The sequence below is a fragment of the Eurypyga helias genome, unplaced genomic scaffold, assembly GCF_000690775.1.
Source record: "Eurypyga helias isolate BGI_N326 unplaced genomic scaffold, ASM69077v1 scaffold44031, whole genome shotgun sequence".
Taxonomy (NCBI): domain Eukaryota; kingdom Metazoa; phylum Chordata; class Aves; order Eurypygiformes; family Eurypygidae; genus Eurypyga; species Eurypyga helias.
In genome coordinates this window covers 1-21,050 of record NW_010233586.1, presented here as the reverse complement: position 1 = coordinate 21,050, position 21,050 = coordinate 1, and the positions used below count along the sequence as shown (strand labels likewise).

At 39.6% G+C, this 21,050-nt stretch overlaps 1 protein-coding gene across 1 annotated transcript; it reads right to left on the bottom strand.

Annotated features, from left to right (window-relative positions):
* Positions 1-207: 207 nt before the first annotated feature.
* On the bottom strand, positions 208-19,129 carry LOC104517194 (unconventional myosin-IXa-like; the record flags this gene model as incomplete). The annotated part of the gene is given in 6 exon segments (XM_010161775.1): positions 208-277; positions 777-866; positions 7,963-8,089; positions 10,770-10,867; positions 17,699-17,798; positions 19,067-19,129. Coding segments are annotated over 6 exon segments (548 nt in total), but the record flags the coding sequence as incomplete, so codon positions are not given.
* Positions 19,130-21,050: the final 1,921 nt, after the last annotated feature.

Sequence of the window (21,050 nt, the reverse complement as noted above, 5' to 3'; positions counted from 1 at the left end):
CAGACTAGTGCTTATATACTTTGGAGAATATAACAAGAAAACAGAGGTGTTTCTGTTTACAGTTCACAGAATATAATTCAAAATTCCTGGAAACCACATATTTAGAAAAAATCCCCATGTGTTTGCTGACACTGTAATGCTAAGACAGACCATAATGGAGAAGTGAAACATTTAACGCAGTGCCAGCCCCACGGTTAGCAACGGCACCGACTACACCCAAGTTTGGGAGCGCCTGATGGAGCTATGACTGCTCCAAAGCATCACGCCAGGACCCAGCCTGGGAGAGGTCTGAAGAAAAGATAATGGGAATCTCCTACGGAGGATCTTCAGCTCCTCCCATGCAAGAACCATGACTAACATCGGCACTTAGGTCCTCACCAAAAATTTCCTGGAGGTCTTAGGTCACTACCCTGCTGTGGGATGAATCAGTGCTACAGTTTAAGGAACAACGTTTGAAGACTACTACTTGTATTACAGACACTCAGCACGCACAGCTCTGCTTCAGGGAACACGTACAACCCTAAGTCATTAAAACAGTTAAAGACTATCACAGAATAAAGTGCAAACCTGCTTTCCAGGAGCGGCGTAGAAGGTAAAGTCAATCATTTTCTAGATACATACACATTAGCTTCTCCTGTTTTATTTTAATATAAATAAAAACTGAAATAAATTCTACCAGCGTACGTCTGGTACAACTCTACACATGAGCATACATCTCAAAGCAGTGAGAACCACCCCAAAAGTTGCTCTTTTAATAATAAGCATCATGTACAGACCTCTGCTAGCTTGTACGGTAAGATCAGCTTCTCTCCTACTGTCACCGTCTTTCTGGTAACCAGGGCCTCAAACAGCATCTCTTCTTTCACCTAAAACAAAAATCTTGACGTTAATAATTTTTCTAAGAATAAATGTTATAAAATCTATTTTATTAATTAAAATTCATGTGTACATTTTCAGAAATCTATAAATTTAATTTAAAACCCCAAAAATCCACATTTTCCAGCTCTCGCAGAGTTAACACTCAGTGCAGAAGACCATGCTAGCCATTGGGAGGAGACAACTCAGCACATAAATCCAGCATCAGAAATCAGACACCACGGTATTCAAGGGAACCTGATTTTCCGCATTCAGTCATGGAATTTCTAGCAATTTCCCACTGGTTTCCCAGTGCAACTCCTCCCTCCCACAATTTTGCTGGCAAAACAAGTAAACTTTCTAGCGTTGTCAGGATGATATCACACAGGTCACTCTACAAATAAGCAAAATGTGTCATCAGTTTAAGTCACATCCAAGTGGAGGGGTTTTTTAGTATTTTTCAGGGTGGGGAGGCATTAGAAGGAGGAAGAAACCTTTTGAAATGCACCTGATATTTACTCTGCTATTTGCACCTGATATTTGCTCCCTAAAGATTCCAGTTCCCAGCAAGGCAACAATCTCTAACCAGCTGGTATAGAAACCAGTTAGCAGGAAAAAAAAAATAATCAGTTGTGTAAACACAGTCACTTTGGCAAACAGGTAAACAGTGCTGACAAATCAAGCTGTACCTGCCATGAATTGTTGGGAGAAAGCCTCTTTAAAGCCTCTTTTCCAACCAGTTTTGAGTCCCTCTTATTTTTATATCCCCTGGAGAAATTCAGAAGCGTGCCTTCTTTACCAGAATAGATGGTGATACAGTTATACTAAGTCAGACCTAAATACTTTGAGTCACTGACTGCTTTATGCTAAATTTCAATGTCAAAAAAGGAATCAGTGCAAATCATTGAGCTCCGAGTTTGTAGCTATGGATTGATGTAGAGATGCTGTATAGACTTCAGCACGGCTTCTCAAGCAACAAGCTGTTTATTCCTAACTGAAGGACTCCATGTGGAGACCAGACCTGCTCAGAACACCTCTGATGAAGACTCTAATCACAGAATGGCTTGGTTTGAAAGGGACCTTAAAGATCATCTAGTTCTAACCCTTCTGCCATGGGCAGGGACACCCCTCACTAGAAGCAACAAATCCACATTTCTGAAGTTATCCAAGGCGATATTTTTAATCCAGGAAAACCGTTTACAATTTGATGCAGATGATGGGAAACTTAGTGGTTTATGTACTTTGATTTACTGGTTTAATCCAGTAATGAGTGTGAAGAGCAATGCAAACAAGCCAGTGGAATTAAAAAAAAAAATCTCATAAACCATCACAATAATGATGCCATTCTGTACAAAAACTACTTTCTATCAAACATACCGTCACGGGAGTCTCCCTGACAAACTCCAGTGCATTCTTTATATAACTGACCTTTTCCTGCAACACCCACTAACAAAAACTTGTTGCTGTGGTGAGGAAAGCAGAAAACATCAAGTCACCTCTGTATGACATTCACCTACCAGCAATGTTTGTGTCAATGGAAATCAAACATCAACACCCTGAGGTTCATTTCATTAGTCCTCAGTAATATTCTAGAGCCCCCAGTTCCTATGATCTGATTTTACTTTTCAAAATCAAGCAGAAATCATTAATCTTCTGGTCGATCCACAGCAAGTTTTCACATTTGGTTTCTATTCCTCTACATTCAGACAAATGGCAATTTTTTAAATTTCAGCTCTGCAAGCAAAACGTGGACACTTTTCCAGCAGCTTGCGACTGTGAGACCATTGGCTGCCCTCCCTCAATTCTACAGCTTGGAACAAAAAGTGAGATTTACACCATTCATTATCCCACTTCAGGGATGCTGCAAACCTGTGGCTAGCATGCTAGCTTTTTTTAATTATCCAAGACAACAAGGCAGAGGGGTATCAGATGGTTACTAATCAAAACAGCCCAATGTAATATGACTAAACAACATAAATGCTTCCAACTACCAGATTTGTCAGCAAACAGAGGGATTTTAGATGGTTTAAACAACTACCCGCTCTGTCCTTCATCATCCCCATCTAATATTCACTCTGGTTTCTTTCTCCCTCTGCTCTCCAGATGGATGAGACCTGTAGATGCGCATCCTTCACCTCCAGACCCGCTGCGAGCTGACCTAGAAGGACTGCATCCAATCATCTTCTCGTACAAAAACTTACTTGGCAAGGATGGGAACGTAATCCCTGCATCTCCCTGGGTCTCTACCTGCAACTACCACCCAGTGAGGCTTGATCATGATTCCTTCATCATCTCTGAGAGCCAACACCACAGGTACAGCCAAATTATCCTGTTTCATCTAAGGTCACAGCTTGAAGGTAGCTGATTCCTGATGCCAACGAGGAGCCATAGGAATTTTCTAAAGATAAACTTGGCACATGCTGATGACTAAGGACACCTGTTGCACGGAGATACTTGCAGCTTCCCCATAGTGTACATCCTATGCTTCCTCCTCCAGTAAGCATGACACATGAAAAATCGAGACAAAACACAAACTAGCAGATTAACAAACAGGAGAACACAACTAATGCCTTTGTTTTGTGCCCTGGGAGTTATGCTTCTAAGTTACATTTCATGGATTTTTGCTTTCTGGCACTAAAGGCCAAGTCCTGCTCTCCCTCTTAAGAAAAGCTACATGGCCTGTAGGAGTTTGTCTTGATTACAGGGACAAAATACAGATTTAAGACTTCACTGCCACATGCAAGTTGAACCAACCCCGCGAGGGCTGGATGACCAGAGCTCTAAAACCCCGTGAAGGATGACCGGCAATGCTGACATGGCTATAAACGTCAGCAGAGCGCGGCAGGGAGCAGACAGCCAGTGGGCTCCCGCAAGTGCTGGGCTGGAGCCAGGGCAAGCGGAGATTGCTTCTCCAGTAATGCTGTGGTATTATGTTAGAGCAGCTGAAGAAAAATGAACCATTTCCAAATTAAGAGCAAGAAAACATCACTATTTGTCTCTCCTCCCATATTGAGAAAGGGATTACAGTGACGAGCACTCATTCAAAAGCTGCCTGGTGTGGAGTAACAGAAAATAAATTCAGATTTCTATCAGTTCTTCTTGAAAAAGATCAGAAACTTTTCTTCAGACTTTTTCAAACAACCAGAAAGTGATCTGACTCGAGTTCTATCTCGGGTCTTCACATCCCATGAAGATGTCCCTGCTTATTGCAGGGGGGTTGGACTAGATGAAACTTGGAGGTCCCTTCCAACTCAAACCATTCTATGGTCCCCAAAACTTCATCTGGAAAATGAATCCAGAAGAGAATGTTGGATGCAAGCACTGGCTGCCTCATAATCCTCACCTCCCTTTTTCTCCCCAATTACTTTCCAAGATGTTTATCACACATGAAGCATGTCTGTGGGATCCCTCTGGGAAGTTGAAGACAATTTTTTAGTAGAAAAAGAACTAGAAAAAGAATTTGTGCACATAAATCTCCCATGGTTATAGACATTAGCTCCAAAAGCTAATGTCATCAATGCAAAAAGAGATCTGGCAAAACTAATATAGGACACTTGAAAATTTATAGTTACCTTTATTTGCACTGGCCTGTAGGAGGCTGGTTACCTAAGCCTAAAAACTGATTATAAATTGCTCCACTGAGACAGAATTTGCCTTCCTTACTCAGTGTTCCATCCACAGAAATAATCTGCAGTATTAGTAAACGTACACAATTAGAATGTTCCTGCTCTTCTAATAGTAAAAAAAAAAAAATCCCTTAAGGTCAACTGACATTATATAATTTCTAATAGATTGCCTCTGTTAATAAGCCCACAGATGAGCTGTTCTAGTCTTTTCCCCAGAAACACAAGAGTTTTCCCCAGTTTTACACAATCCTCTATGATTCCTGCAGAGGATCCGTGATATCTGCAGTGCTCACACAGAACTCGACGTCTGCTCGATCCATCAGACAGCCTTGACATCACGCTACGGCACGGTATTTCAGCAGAGTTTAAACGAAGGCCTGCCAAAGGCCTCACATAATCCACACACTATATCTATTCTTGAGGGGAAAAAAAAAAAAAAGGAATCAGAGTCTTACTATAAATGAAACAACGATCTGCAGAGTCTGGCCAAAATCCTCTACTGCAGTTTGCTTTTTCAACAAATGTTGGTCTGAATGTTTTAGTAAACCAAAACCATATTGGATGGGGTTGCTGGTATCTTAGAAAAAAAACTTGATTGCAGATCATCATCTCCTCCCAGATTCCTTCAAAAAATCTGCATATTAGCTTCATTTTATAGGGACACGATCGCATTATTCAGAGGAAGGATAGTTGTGCAGTGTTGGTGCATTAACCGCTGCAGCAAGGAAATTCCCCCAGTTGTCCTTGGAGTCTCAGAGGCTCCAACATAAACCAGCTAGCTCCAGATAACTGGGGCCAGACCTTCCTTCGGAAGGGCAAACCTCTTTAGCTTTGCATAAATTGTTCATTTCAGCCAGGCTGTTGGCTCCCCCTCCTCCCCACAAAGGCTACAGCCCCATCGGTGCTGTGCAGGGAGTTCTCTGCACCCTCTCTTCTCGGCTGGCCTCAGGGATGTCAAATCCTTAACTGAACAAATCCAGCGAGTCATTAAAAGAAAAGAAACCAAAACACCCCCCAAGGTAAGTATCAGATCACAGCAGAGCTGGTTTCTTCCATCATTTTGTTACGCTCCGGACTGTCCTGCCAAGCACCCAGTAGCTGTATGAAAAGAAGTCAAACTATTTGTCAACTAATATTATTTTTATTCCAAGATGATTTGTCAGTCTGAGCACGTAATACCAAGATCTAGAGAGGGGATTAATAACTTTTTTCAGGCCAATTCATATTTTCAGCAACAATGGCATGAAAAGCAAAACTGTGTGCTGTTCTGTGACCACAAAAACCAGTAATAAAAATAATTACCCAAACGAGACAAAATGGAAAGTGTCATGTGTTTCAATCAATATTTGTGACCTCTGGCGGAGAAGAATTTGCTACACTTCATTTGTAGAGTTGTAAGAAGCTAACTGATGAATAAAGTACAGTGGATGCTCCTTGTAATGATGTTTCAACTGAACCCTCAAGTCCTGCCTTTTGGTCAAATCTAAATAAGCATTACAAGATCTATTCAGGTCTGCAAAGAAACAGAAAACAAGCATTTCAGAAAAAGAAATCAAGCCTCTTCTGAAAATTAGGTTATTGGTTTTCTTTAAGCTGATCAGGGAGTGGGTTTATCGGAAAGTTTATACTTGGATGCAACCAATTCCATGGATAAATTACCATATAAATGCAACTTTAAGACAAGCAACACCACTTACCCAAACCCGGCAATGCATTTCACAAGATCGCACCAGAGATCTGCATTGTCCTGATCTAATTAACAAGCAGTTGATGCTGTATACGGTCATTCAGCTTGCAAAAGAATTAGCAAGATGGGCAGAAAACTATCACTTTGTTTAGCTACAGCAGATTCTATTGCTTTTTAAAAATGGGTTTTTTTTACGTACCAGTGACACTATCTGCAAGCAAGCACAGTATCCCTGCTCTGTGCTGTTCCAGAGCATGGCACTAAGCCACCATTGGATCTATATAGCTCAACCAATGCATCATTACACGTGTACATGTGCAAAAATTCACCCGATACCTTACAGCATGCAGATGTTGCAGAAGAGCTTATTTGCAGAAGAAAGCCAGGGCAAAGACCCAAAGCCTGGAACTTTTTCAGATCTCTAAGTCACTCTCTTATTTAAAGCTTTTTTAAAAAATAATTACTTCTTAAATGACCTGGCGCTCTCACTATGGCCATTTTTAACAGGGTAAGATCAACAACATTCCCCTCCAAACACATATTTTCCTTCTGTTTATTTCTGCAATCTCCAAGGCCAAGATGCAAAGAGCATCCAGCTGCTTACACCCATATTTTACAGAAGCTTTCCCCTCCCTAAATTCAAAGCATTAATGAAGTGCTATTGAAAATCCGTGAGAGCTAACTCCCAAGTTCTTTAGGTAGTGAGATAGCATAACAATTATTTAAGGGAAGGAATGGGAAGAGCATCATGTATACACAAAATGACATTATCTTCTGATGCTATCATAAAATTAGCAAGAATTAACCTTCTACACTGTCCAGCGAATACAAAGGGATATTAGTTGTTTTAACCAACTACTAGTATAACATTTCAGTATCCTTTGGAGTTACAAGTGGTTTACAGCATTTCAAGAAAAGTTAGAGGCCAAGGCGAGCTTCTGGCCACCTATAACCACACCAAGAGGTTTTGGCCTTTGCTCTTGAATGAAGAAAGCAAGTGCAGGTCAAATTGGCTCACTGAAGTGAAGACTGTCTTCATGAACAAGTAATGCTGCAGCTTCATAACCTGCTCAGGTGAACAGGGCAGCTCTCCTAAGAACTTGCTTAGTGCTTTTCACTGATTTACCTAATTGGTTATGGCCCTGGGCCATCCTGGCTGAGACCCACAAACCCTTCCCAAATGAGGACAGTGTGCTTTCAGTACACGGTCTTATCTTAAACAGCAGAGAGGATCAAGACGTTCGCAAAAAACTAAATAAATGCATAGATAATAGGTCCGGCATCTCTAATAAAACCTTTGTGGATGCTGGCAGGGTAAGAACAGCAAAACACAGCAAGCGAGCTCAGCATCTCCTACAGCCACTACCTGAACCAGAAGAGTGGGCTGATGGTCTTATAGTTGCTCCTGTTTCTTATACAAATATTGGAACAGGTACCAGGAGTTTTGGGAAATTTGGTGAGAGAGCTGACAGTTGGCAGTTGAAGAAACTACTGAATTGAATGGCAGGTTTTCATTCCACCTAGAACTGGTTTGCAAACTTTCAAATTTTAATGACAGAAACAGTATTTTCAGTCAATTAAACCTGAAGGTGAAGATTAGGGGAAAAACCCCCGTAACATTAAAAACCTCAAAAATCTCCGTAACATCTTCACTGACAAACACGAACAGCCCATATTAATGGTAACACAAGAGAACTGACCCTTCAGTGAAACTGGAAATCAATTCTATTATAAAACAGAGGTGGCTCGTTAGGAGTGAACGTTACAGGAAAGTACAGGAAAGTGAAGGCTTACCTCCAGCAGGTCCGACACAATAGGCAGTATTTCAGGATTACAAATATCAATGGAGTCATCCCGGTAAGTCTTCTTTTTGTAACGGATGTTACCCAGGTGTAGTATTGCCGATAAGAGAGAGAAAATTCTAAAGAACATGGAGAGAATTCATTTTCAATCAGCTGTTCTTTCTAAAAGCTAATGAAAAAACAAACCACATCCCCAAACATCCAAGTGCCATCTTTGCATTTCACTCATTCCTCTAATTTTCAGTCTGAAGCACTTTAAGTCCCAATCTCCACATGTTCCCTTAAAAATGATGCTCAAATGAAGCATCCAATTTTCCTCGTGCAAAACATTATTTTCACTTAGTCAAGTGCCAAACGTGCACTGGTATGGCTTTCTTGAAAATCATTTAACATATCAAATCCATTATTATAAAACGGCAGCCCATGTTATAAGAAAAAAGAAAACCTCAAGCAATCTAGATGCCCAGATTAAACACCTATCATGCAATTGCCTAAATTAAGGAGGAGACTAGGCTCAGCCATGCAGGTGATCCTTCTTAGTCCCCTGGCACATCTATTTATCACCTTCTCTAGTCCCAGGTAGGAAGCCTATACAAAAAAATATAAATGCTTTTATAATATATAGGCGTACTGAGACAGAGAAAACATGTTACACTTCAAGTAAATTAATCCAGCCAACTTTTTATTCCTTTTTTTCTTTTAAATTTGGTAATTTTTAGTTATATCCTCACTCCTCAAAAAAAAAAAAGGCTCTTTGAGACTACTGAGTCAGGGCTGACTTCAGCTATAAAGTCTGTTTGCCCCTATTTCTACACTCTCTGGGGAGCTAAACATGAATAAAATCAAATTTGATTCCTAGCCATGCCACCAGCTTGTCTGGACAACACACCTTCACATCTCCAAGCCAGTCCTCCTTTATCTCTAAAACAGGGATACTGATTCCTTATGTGAATTACAGGCATGCAAGTCTCTTCTGTTAACCGTTTCCACAAAGGTGAATCCCCATGTTTTGCTATAAATAATTATTTACTAAAAAGTATAGTAATACTTAAAATGTCCTTCCTTTTTATACTCAGCTGAAGGTGGTTACTTAGTCATGTTACAGCTGTACAACACCAAACACAATAAATTTGCTCATATAGCAAAGAAACCACTGTATTTTTTGACAAGCAAAGTTCACTAGGAGAAATACTAGAACTTGTGCGCCAAGTGACTGCACAGTAAATCAAAAGCGTGAATCTACTGTGACATCCAACTCCGCCCAGTCCCAACATTGATCGCATTACTCCGTCAATTAAACTCCCTTACTGCACCCTAAACAGGCTTTAGGGAAACCTCATCACTGAAACCTGATTCTTGAAAGATAAGGACGCTTGCTGACATATAACATTTTGACACCAGAGTATGTATACTTGGGTTTATCCATGTGTGTGGAACAGATAGAGAAAAGTAGCCCCAATTTTAGAACTGATTTGCTACAAGTTTGGGATAAAGCTTATGAAAAAGATTTTCGGCTGGGTGAAAATTTCTTCTTGGAAGAGAAGGCAGGACAATGTCTCAGTTAAGGGCTTCTAACCGTTGGCTAAAATACATGTTAAAAAGCAAGAAAAATGGTTCTTAAAACAACAGGAGGTAATCTACCCAGCTGAAAAAAAAATAAAAGGAAAAAAAAAGTTATATGTTAGCATCTTAAATGTCATTTACCCAAAGGTGACGAATGGGGCTTTGAGCGTCATTAGTACAAAGCAGTAATTCTCTGTTCCCACGTAAATCCCCAGGATTTCAGACAGAAAGGAACTATGTTCATTAAATCATTGTTTGAAAATTTTGACTCAAAAAAAGCAAAAGACTTCTCATGGTGTTCCAGATACTGATGTACTTTTCAGCAATACTTATGACATGAAAATCATGCTCACTTTGAGGTCGTTTTTTAAAGCATATTTTTCTATACCTCTTATTAAACCTTAGTAACATGTCTGTCAAATTCATTCAAACCTACTCGAGAGTTTCAAGCCAACAATCAACATGAGAGGAATTATTTTGTGGGTTTGGTTGAAGACGACCCTGATAACTGGGATGTAATTCCTTGCCATCCGTGGAATTCCTTGCCGTCCGTGGAAGGAGGTATTGCAACCCAACTAAGAAGTCCAGATTTTCAACCAGCACTTCCAGCACTTCCAGTGAATTAGTGAATGAAGGCGAATTGGAAATGAGGCTACAGAACTGGCAATTGTGTGCAAAGGATTAAGTATGATGACTAATAATTAGGATTTCTGATTAAACCAGGACCTGGATTCATGACATGCAGAGTAAGGCATGACTATTCATGAACAGCTGAAGAATACTTCAAGGTGCCAACTTCCTGCCAACATTCCATTTGCATAAAGAGAATTGTTAAGCACAGTAATGATGGGCATATTTTGTTTATATTGTTAAATCTTGTTTGCCTCTTTATGGTATTAATAGTCAACTGTCTTTAGTCATAGAACAGTTTGGGTTTGACAGGACCTTCAAAGACCATCTAGTTCTAACCCCACTGCCATGGGCAGGGACATCTTTCACTCAACCAGGTTGCTCAACCCCTCACCCAGCCTGGCCGGGAACACTTCCAGGGATGGGGCATCCACAGCTTCTCTGGGCAACCTCCTTCCAATGTCTCACCAACTATTCCTTCTCACCAGCCTTATGTTAAGTAGAGCACAACAGTTATGTTAGTTCAAGTCAGGTGAATTCTCACACTGATTATAGTGGTGACAACCAATATAATCTTCAAGCTATTAATATGGAAAATAAACTCACTGTCTGCGAGTCTTGGGAAGAAACCCCACCATCTCCATGGCTAGCTGTAGCCGCTCAAAGTCATGCTTCAAGTCCTCCCCTTCCACGGAAAAGCAGTCCTGTTGGGTTCAAACAGAAAGATTCAACACTGAAAGAAATTAAGATCACAACAAGTCCAGATGGCCAAGTCAACACTTCATAAATATCTTTTAGTGATCTCCATGCCTTTTATCAGCAACTAGAACATTTGTAATCTGGCACTGGGAAAGGAAATATCCAGGAGGCCCCACTGACATTATATAACTGTGGCTAATTACCCCCAACACCCAGCCCAGGGACAGGGGAATTCACAGCACCATAGCAGATACAGCAAAACACACAAATGCAATAGAACAAAAGACCAGGATTAGCTCCAGTGACAAGGCAGAATTCTTCTTATTAAATATTAGAAAGAGTATGCACAATTAAAGGTTTGGGGTTTTTTTAATTTCTTTTTTTAATTAAGCTGTTTGAGAGAACCTGCTTCTACAAGGAAAAAACTAACCACAGTGCAAATTTCAGGATTATGTTGGTATACCTCTTCCAAAATAACCCTTTTTTTGCTCATTTTTTCTGGAGATACATCCTTATTTCCTAGGCTTAACCTCTAACACAAGAGGTGAGTCGCAACATTCTAACAGTGTTGCGAGATTTCGTCAATGTGGGACAATTAACATACAAAAGGGACATGAACCAACAACTAGATGAAATATGTTACGTATTTACAAGCAGTTTACTCCATATTAAGTCCTGGTCCATTAGGAGTTCCTATAACTAAAGAGGAAGAATCCTGTTTCAAAACCTAATTCACATAATTTCAGTGAATTAAATCCTGCATAGGAAAGGGAAAGCTTTAAATATATCTTTCACTGAATTTATTCAAACTACTAAGAAGTTTTGTAAAAATTTGAGCATTGAGAGAATTTGAAATCCAGATTTTATATATCTTGGAGGCTAATGTGTCTGAAGAGATTAGTTTTTCAGATAATCCCCAACCTGACAGCAGTCATTGATACTTTCAGGGAAATCCGATGACGTTCTGGACCCAACTAATATTGTCCTGCACCAATATTTAGGGAACATAAATGCTCCTTAAATGAGTATATAAACAATTAATGCTCAGTTCTTTCTGCTTTGGCTCACCATGGGCCTCCCATGGATTATTGATTATTCTCTCTGGCTTCATAGCCTGCATTTAATACATCGCTGCCTATAAAAATTCCCAATCTCTGAATCAAAATTATTTTATTGTGCATCACACAATACAGTTTTATCTTAAACCTCAATATTTTGCTAGCACTGCAATAGAGACTTTCTACAAATTAGTACCAGTATGTTAATTAAAAATTATAGGTGCAGTTGCAGTGACAATTAATTAAGCAGCTGTATCTACATAGTTTATTTTGGTCATTTATCTGTAAATCAAATTTACCACATGAGCAAGTGTGCACACATAATTTTGAAAGTCTGCACTAAACAGGGTTACGTGAATACTACAGTGAACATCATTAAAGAGGTACCACGTAGTCACAGGATCATGACTGTTACTTGAAGACACTCGTACTCACAGTACATATAATAAATCATAAATACAGAATATATACAAAGAAGTTGTTTTATAGCATCAGCTTTGTGTCTTACAGCATCTATCCACATTTTAAGCCTCACAACTGCACCAGTGATGTGTTCTTCATCCCACACGGTAGCATCATTACGGTGATAGCTACTGATTATAGGAGAAAATTCTTCTTTACGATATTTATTTCAAGACTACTCACACATAACTGCCCTATCCCCTTGACTAAAAGCCAGAGGAGTTCAACTGGATCAAGGAAATTGAGAATTTTTTATCAGTGGTCCTCAGGGACAACAACTTAATATTGCACGGACAAAGTGAATGTAGAGATGTTGAACCATAAGACTGTTTAAAACTACGTGCAGAATCAGTGAAGACAGGATTTTAAATTTAACAAGAAAATAACATCCCTGAAAGTTCTAGGAGATATTAGAAGAGTGACAGTTTCACTTTTTATTAATAGACAACTGAAAATTACCCTTTTCCAGAGATGCATAATGTGCTTGTCTGCATATATTATCCATAAGAACGCAACGAAGACATCTACACTATATATCTGTAAGATCAGCAGGCATCAGCAACACAATTATTTACACCATAAAATATCGGATAAGAAGTTCTCCTCCTAAACTCAAACCTTGGCCAACTGAATTTCTTGGCTACTACACATACACTGAGGAGAACCTGGAGTTTTCACACCCATTATGGTGGGACCTGGAATCTGCAGGACCGTAATATATCCACAAATTCTGCAAATAAGTATTTTTTAAAACTTTTTTTAAAAGATATGAAGCGTCACTTCTAGTGGTGCTCCACATTCCAGAAGGTAATTTCATTTTGTGGCATCATTCATCCAAAATTAAGTCATGAGTCAACAGCAAAATACCATAGACGACTCCGAAGTAGCACAATCTATGCCAAAGGCTATTTAATTAACAATTTACATAACAATTGCCATACTCATTAATCCGCATGAAAAGGTCTTTTGCAAATTATCTACTTAACAGCAGATGCTCTCTCTAGTGTTTCAGCTCTGTACTCTTTCCTAATGGATGGTAAATGGATGATAAACATAAAAAAAAGGAGTTTCCTTGATATTAGAGCAGACAAGCATTACAAAGTCCATGCTCACAGACCAAACTCATCATTAATATTCTGCCAGAGCAATTAGTTTCCCAGCAAAAGTGAGTCCCCTGCGTACTATCGTCACATCAAAGCAATCCATGGATTTCCATGGGAAGTTTAAAGAGGATATAATAAATAGGTTTTCTTTATAAACTGGACATCTGCAGCGGGTTGAGTCCATCGTTATGGGGAGAGGTCCAGGGTATGCTTAAGAGTGAATCATCAACTGCAGCAAAGATGTGATTTACCATGAATATCACAGAAAATGATCCCAAGCAAAATAAAATACCAGATAAGCAGTCAAATTGCAAGGGCACACAGTTTTGTTGTGCAAAATAAGAACATATAACATGGTAATCCTACACTGGCAGGGCATTACTGGCCCCTCATGGAGAACATATCAAATCTGGGGTTTGTTTTAATTTTAATTCCTCCAGTAAATTGTCCTATCCCATTCCTTAAACAAGTCTTTGCAACTTATAAATTGTATTCAGGTATATAGAAAAGCATCTGCTCTTCCATCCCTGCACTGGATGCTCATGTGGTTAGGATGCCAACAGAATATTCAATTAAACCTTGGGGGCGGTTACACTCCCTTTCCCTCCTCTCCTCCTAAGGATTTTACAGTGAAATCTTGCTGTTAAGATGCTTATTTACCCTGAGTGAAACCCAGTTCCTTCACAGACAACCACTTACTCTTCCAGATGCATCAGCTAGAGTTCAGCAACCATTAAGCACATGGCAAAATTATCAGGAACAACATGCAGCTGGTCGGAACCATGCTTCCCCGTGCAAGACAAAATGACAGAGACCACCACGGGACACACAGACACCAAAGCACGTCGCCAACTGAAGCCACAGCCTCTGACTTGGTGGCACAGAAAGTGGAAGAAGTTTCAGCCTTCCCTTTTTTGGGTTGATCCATTTGGAAAGGATGGTCATGTCAGCAGAACTATTTTAGGATATGGAATTTTTTTTGCATTCTGAATAATGTCAGGATTTGATTCTCTCGCAGATGGTTGGGGGAGGATGTTTTTGGGTTTGTCTTTTTTTATTCCCCCTGGAAGCTGGAGAGCAGATACACTGCGACAACCATCACAACCTGATGCATCTCTTAGGGCTTCAAGATCATCATGCACGGTATCAAGAAGGAACAAAATAAACCTTAATTTGCTAAAACTAGACAGCCATATCCAAATGTTGAAGAAGCTTTCCAGATGGAAGGAACCAAAGAAGGGCAAGGGAAAAAAACATCTGTATTGTCATAAGCAGATTCACAAGCATCACCACTGCAGGGCAGAAGAAGGGAGAGGGTAATTAGGAGGTTAAATTTAATTTGACTTCATTTTCTGCTCAGGTCTTGGTGAACCTAACAAATTCAAGTGAGCAGCAGCCCTGCACCAGCAACACAGAAGACGCAGGTACTTGTACTGACCGGCTCAGAGTCATAGCAATAATCATCCCAGCTCTGTCTGAGGGGTTTCTTTGTCATCTGAAAGCAAGGCAGACTGGGTTAAGTAGTGTTCAGACCAAAAATATCTCCCACTACCTGCTCTTTAACTTTGGTTAAAGAGGCGCAATGTCAACTTTCCAAGTAAAATACTACGTTATTCTGCATAGTCATTCCTCACTTTTATTTTTTTAAGGTAAGATTTATAATGCTTTTATGCTCACAGTGCTCCAATTCCTGCTAACAGTGTTTTCAAGACAGCAAGGAACACTCATGCAATAAGCTTAATGGATTTTAAGATCTTTTCCTCCACGGTTGGAGAAACGTCTGGTTTACCTTGAGCTGAAGAGCTATTGATGGAAAAATCACACTGAAGAGCAGGTTTTTTGTTTCTGTTCTCAATCTCTGCTCCAGGCACGTGTAAGTGCTGCAAAAGTGCGATTCTCCCGCTGATTAAAAAGCAACCCTTGAAAGCTTTTTAGGAATTTGAATCTTTTTCCAATCAGACAGGAATGGAGTTAAGAGAAGTCAAAGGAGAAGTCAGCGATGAGTCTCAAGAGGGAGAGGCACATGACATCAGTGCTCCTGACGAACTTAAAATAAGGAGCTAGTCCTGCAGATCACCAGAATAACCAGCACAGAAAATATTCAGGAGGTTGCAGGGTATGTAGTGTTAGGTATACCTGCCACTGGTATGACACATAGAGAAGTCATTCAAACTCCGGGCATAGTTCCAGTAAATTTGCTTTTAAAAAATATATTCTTTTTTTTCCCAACCTGCTCCCTGCATTTACAGATCACAACAAGGTAACAGCACATTTTGTTGAAATATCTGAATGGATTATTGCTCATCTGCAATGCAAAATGCATGTTTATTTTCAATAAAACGGCATCAGCTGAGGAAGAAAGTAACGCTTGATGCAAGGACTGAGTGTGGATTCCCCTCAAGGGGCCTGGGCCAATATTTTACAGCTTTTCAATTTTGATATTTAATTTTTAGTTAAAAACTTAGGTTTGTTCCTGAGCTTGTTCTTTTTCCTTTTAAAAGGGCAGGGATCTCTCTAAGATGCATTTAGGAAGCTACTGTAAATGCTTAGGGGTTGTTTTATTACTTTCCCCTTTTATGTTTCCAAAGTTAACCTTCCCTATTCTCTACTTCCTCTTTTTCCTTTTTTCTCCCTATTTTCCTTTTTCACCTTTGCCTCTGGGGCACAGGAAACCTGCTACTGCATTGTCAGAAAGGCTTAACATGAAATGATGCTCTGAACACATCTAAAGGAGCCATTTTCCGACAGTTGTCAGGGTTACGTGGTCTCTCTAACACTAACCCTAACTATTCGAAATTTTAATTACTATAAGAAAAACCTCAAAAATTCACACTGTCACTATGGTTCATACACTGTTCAGGCAAGTCCAGAGTCTACTTCCCTTATCCACTGGATGTATCTCAGCATCCTTCTCCAGCCACCTTGCCCACAGCATCCTAATTTAGATTAAAATAAATGTTTCAACTTAAATTACCACATTCCTACTAGTTCTACACACTGCATGACACTGAATTTATAATTTCACTTTGAATGTTAACACCATTAAACTGCTCTTAAAAATAAGAAGGACTGTAATTAAAAGCAACATTTTCAACTAACATAAAACTACCAGATTGCCCAACAAAACCTGTGAATCTGACAAAACATTCAATTCAAACGATCTTGGCACTTTCCTGCTGCAAAACTGCAGTGCAGATGGTTGTGAAGATCACACCATGTCTCCAACTAGCGCCTGAGGCACAACAATGGTGAGCAAAAACTCTTCAGCTCTTAGTATGTTACCCATCTGTGCGAATTTCCTGATCCTGCTAAGAGTGGGTGGGAGTCGTTAATATTACAATAGATTTCAGCTTTGATAGCCCGCTTTAAAAAGATCTTGGGTAATTGAGATGTATTCTGGAGTTAATTTATATTTCTGGAAAGACTAAAGGCTATTTGGGTTGAACTGAGCGTACAAGTTTCTCTCCAGCTTATGGGTTAAATCACACTTTATTGCTAAGCATGTTTCACCTCCAAGAAAATTACAATTACTTAAAATCAACGTATAACCTAACTACTCTTCCACATACTCCTACTCCTTTTCTTTCTTTATTATTAATTTTTTTGGAGCAAATCGAGGAAAGACCCTATTCACAAGCATCAGTGGACAACTGCATCTTACCTGAAGTAAATCAGATTTTCCAAGTATGAGTTTACTTGGCCATTGGTAATACCTCACTCATTTTTAATTCACCCATTTTCAACAATTGCTTTATTCTTATTTAAACATATTATATTGTTTAATTCAAAGGATCATGCTAACAGAGAGCCAGGAAGCTAGAGAATTAGGGGTACTTCATGCAAGACGTTATATCCTGAAGAGCTACTAGTATCACGCATTTTTCCCTTTTCTCCTACTCAGCAGACAGATGTTAGTGAGTAAATGACATTCACGCAGATAACAGATAAATTACTGTCAAAGGGAGAAACGGTAAATAAATCACTATATATTTGTCATATCCAAGGTAGGGGACAAAATTGAAAAAAACTATTTTTTCCCCGTATTATCAGGTGTTCACCTTGCCAATGCAGAATTATTTCCATTGATGGAAGGCTGCCTATAGACCATTAGGACAACCCATTTTTACTGGTCTGCACATTTTCTTTATTAGCATTGAGTGTCAGCAGTAGAAAAGGCAAGACCACGTGTGGTATTCCTGTACAGTATTCCCACCTGATTGAGGTAATGATATTCCTCAGGCTGCTTCAGATGAAACGCTGATCTCTCTTCCTCGCTCGCTCCTGCCAGGAGGTAATAAAATACATGGTAGTTCCTGGTGACATATTGGGGGGGGAAAAAAAAAAAAAGACATTACACATCAAAATAAACAGCCTTATGCAGAGAAGCACATGTAAACCTCCGAACCTGATCTTCCCACTTCCAAACTCAGACCTGAACATTGTTTAGAAACAGCCTGTACCCATTTTGCAGTGATGTAATACATTAAATGAAGTAATGGAGAATGAGATCCATCTTTTCCATCCAAGGACATCCACTGCCCCATTTAAAAGAATTCCTAGCTGGCATCGTCACGTGTTCCTCCAGAAACACGTGCTATGCCTACATATTTATTAGAATCAAAACATTCCTTGGAATGCAGAAATCATTATTATTTTATACTTTATTACCACTAAAGAGATCATGAATTTGCAGTTGCAGTTCTGTAAGGCAGAACAGAAAAATCTTCAATTTTTATGGCTACTCAAATATTCAAAATGCTTGGATATCACTAACAGCAAAAACACCCCAAGTGACACTTATCTCTTTTGCTTCCAGACAACTCTAACATGGATTAACGCTAAGAGCACAGCAGTATTTCTAAAATTAAAACTTTGCTTTCATGTTGGATGTTTTCCAAGAGGGACCAAGTTTAATCATCTTGCAACACCCAAGAGTACATTTGTCAAGGCTGTATATGCTATTAACTTCGGGATCAGCCCGTGAGCATTCAAGGAAACTTCTCACACATCTGTCTCAACAGGGAAACATGGAGAGAAGTGCCAAGAGTTGAAAGACAACTAGAAGCAGCAAATTTATTTAAAATCAGAATAATCGTTACTGAGAGAGGAGTATGTAACAAAGAATACGTTGCAATTAGGAAACAAAAATTTGCTTTAATTTGCTGTCGGTATAATTTTAGCTTTTTCTAGAGGCTCTTCTGATGGTTTCAGTGTATTAAGAACTGTAAAACAGAACTAAAATACCATCTTCTCCCCACCAAATTAGGCATTAAATAGCTCACAAGTTGCACAAGAAAACAAACAGTACGTAATAATCCCTATGACATGATTCATAAAGGCAATGGAAAATAAAAGTAAAGGAGTGTCAATAAAATAATGGAGTTTATTTTCCCTGGGTAATACATTCCTTCCTGAACAGCAAAATAGAAAAACGCACCATTTATCTTTGAAGTCCAGGATTAGGAGAGTGAAAAACCTGATTCCCTATGCCAGCTCAAACAGGGTTTTAAACAACCTGTGCCATGCTACAGACACATATCGAAGTCAAAATCAACATCGTAAGCAAAACATAGGCACCTACCGTTCATTGTGCTCCTGATAGACTAGCCTCGATTTCTCCAGGAGGTACTTTTCAACATAAGCTCTAGAAGGAAAAAACAAAAAGCGTTATTCATTGACCCAATATTCAACTTAAATGAACACAGCTTTCCCCGGACTCTTCAGTCTTACTACAAGCACAAAAAAGTTTCAGCCTTGTTTCACTTAGTTATATAAATTTCTTCCTAGGCAGAACAAGCTCAATATTATGTTTGGCTTTTGAGGTTTTTTTGGTTTGATACAAAGCCAACACTAACTTGGATATGAAAAATATGATCTCAGATGCGTTAGCCTATGGGCAGGGAGCTGAGGGGGAAATTTTGACAGCAACGAAGAATCTTGGATACCTATTTAATCCAAAGCCAGCAAAATAAAATTGCTTGCAGACCAAGATTTGTGCACACAAGAAATATATCTGGGTACAAAAGTTTGCAAGATCAGATTTAGCTGCAGGATCGGTCCACAAATCACAATTCCCTCTTGCAAAAGGGCCACTTCTCAACAAAACTCGGGTTATTAACTTGTGGCTACAGTCAAAAAATAAACAATTGCAAAAGCTCCTTATTAGAGTTTACATTTTATTGTAAGAGCCCCCATAATAAACATGTTTAATTTACCTATTAAATACTTTTCAAGCTTGTAGAGCTGAAACAAGCTTCCACACTTTTTTTCTTCCAAATAAGGCTATCCAGTGATGATGGGGATTTACAAACCCGAGTTAAAACTGGCAGTTCTGATGACGTAGCAGTGCTTTGCCAGCTATAGACACCCAGTGATGCGGCACTGACATTAGCAGTAGTGTATGAGTGAGGAAACCCAAGGAACCTTGAGCATGGTAGGACAAGAAGGAGTCCTTACACTCGATCTTCCACCACAGTCTCGAGATGGGGAAGACAGACCTATTTATTACTTGAGTCTCAGTAATTCTCCCCTCCTTTCACTAAAAAATACTACAAAATAAATCATTTGGACAGGCTGCAGGGATTTTGTGACAACTCTTACAGCAGTTCTTAGGAGAGGCTACTAGAAATAGCATATCCAAGCCCCAGTGGGATGATCTTGTTGGATAGGAGGAGTAAAGAAAGACAGACAGCAAAGCAGTATTATTCCTCTGCATGATGTGCACCGAAAAAGTTTATTCTTGCTTATTTCCTGAGAGGATGTTGAAAATGGTCTATGGATATTCCTCGTTGACAGTTTTTTTTGTATCTCACTTCTAACCTGAAACCATTTTCTTCCTTTCCCAGCCACACCTTAAATACCCTGCAGGCTCGGTGAACAGATGAGTGAAAACGGTATCAGAGTGCCCCAGATCGCACTCCCACCCTTGGGTAGGAGCTCAGCACGCGGCAGTGTGACAACCTGCATTGCGTCCACCGTCCTCGACACGCCACCTCTTCCCCTGTGATTTCTGCTCTTATTACAGACCCCCAAAAAAGCACTCTCATGCAGTTATTTAGGTTGGAAAGGTCTTCTAGAGGTCATCTGGTTCAAACCACTATTAAAAACAGGGCAAATTTTCAATTTTTTTGGTTTTGATTTTGTAGATCCAACCAAAATGCACTTTTTTTGCAAAATACTCTTTGCTTAGCACAAAGGTCATAATGAATACATGTCCCAAGAAGAACACGTGTCCACTCTTAAAAGGGGAAAACAACTAAAGTATAAAAGAGTAGATGCCACCAAATGTTTTCTTTTTATTTACTGTTGTCACTTACATTAGTGGATAAGGGAAGGGCAAGCACTGTCATCTACCTGCACTTGTGCAAAACATTTGACCCTGTCCCGCACAACACCCTTATCTCTAAATTGGAGAGGCATGGATTTGACAGATGGACTGCTCAGTGGATAAGGAATCGGCTGGATGGTTGCACTCAGAGAGTGGTGGTCAACAGTTCAGTGTCTGAGTGGAGATGAGTGACGAGCAGCGTTCCTCAGGCTCGGTGTTGGGACTGGCGCTGTTCAAC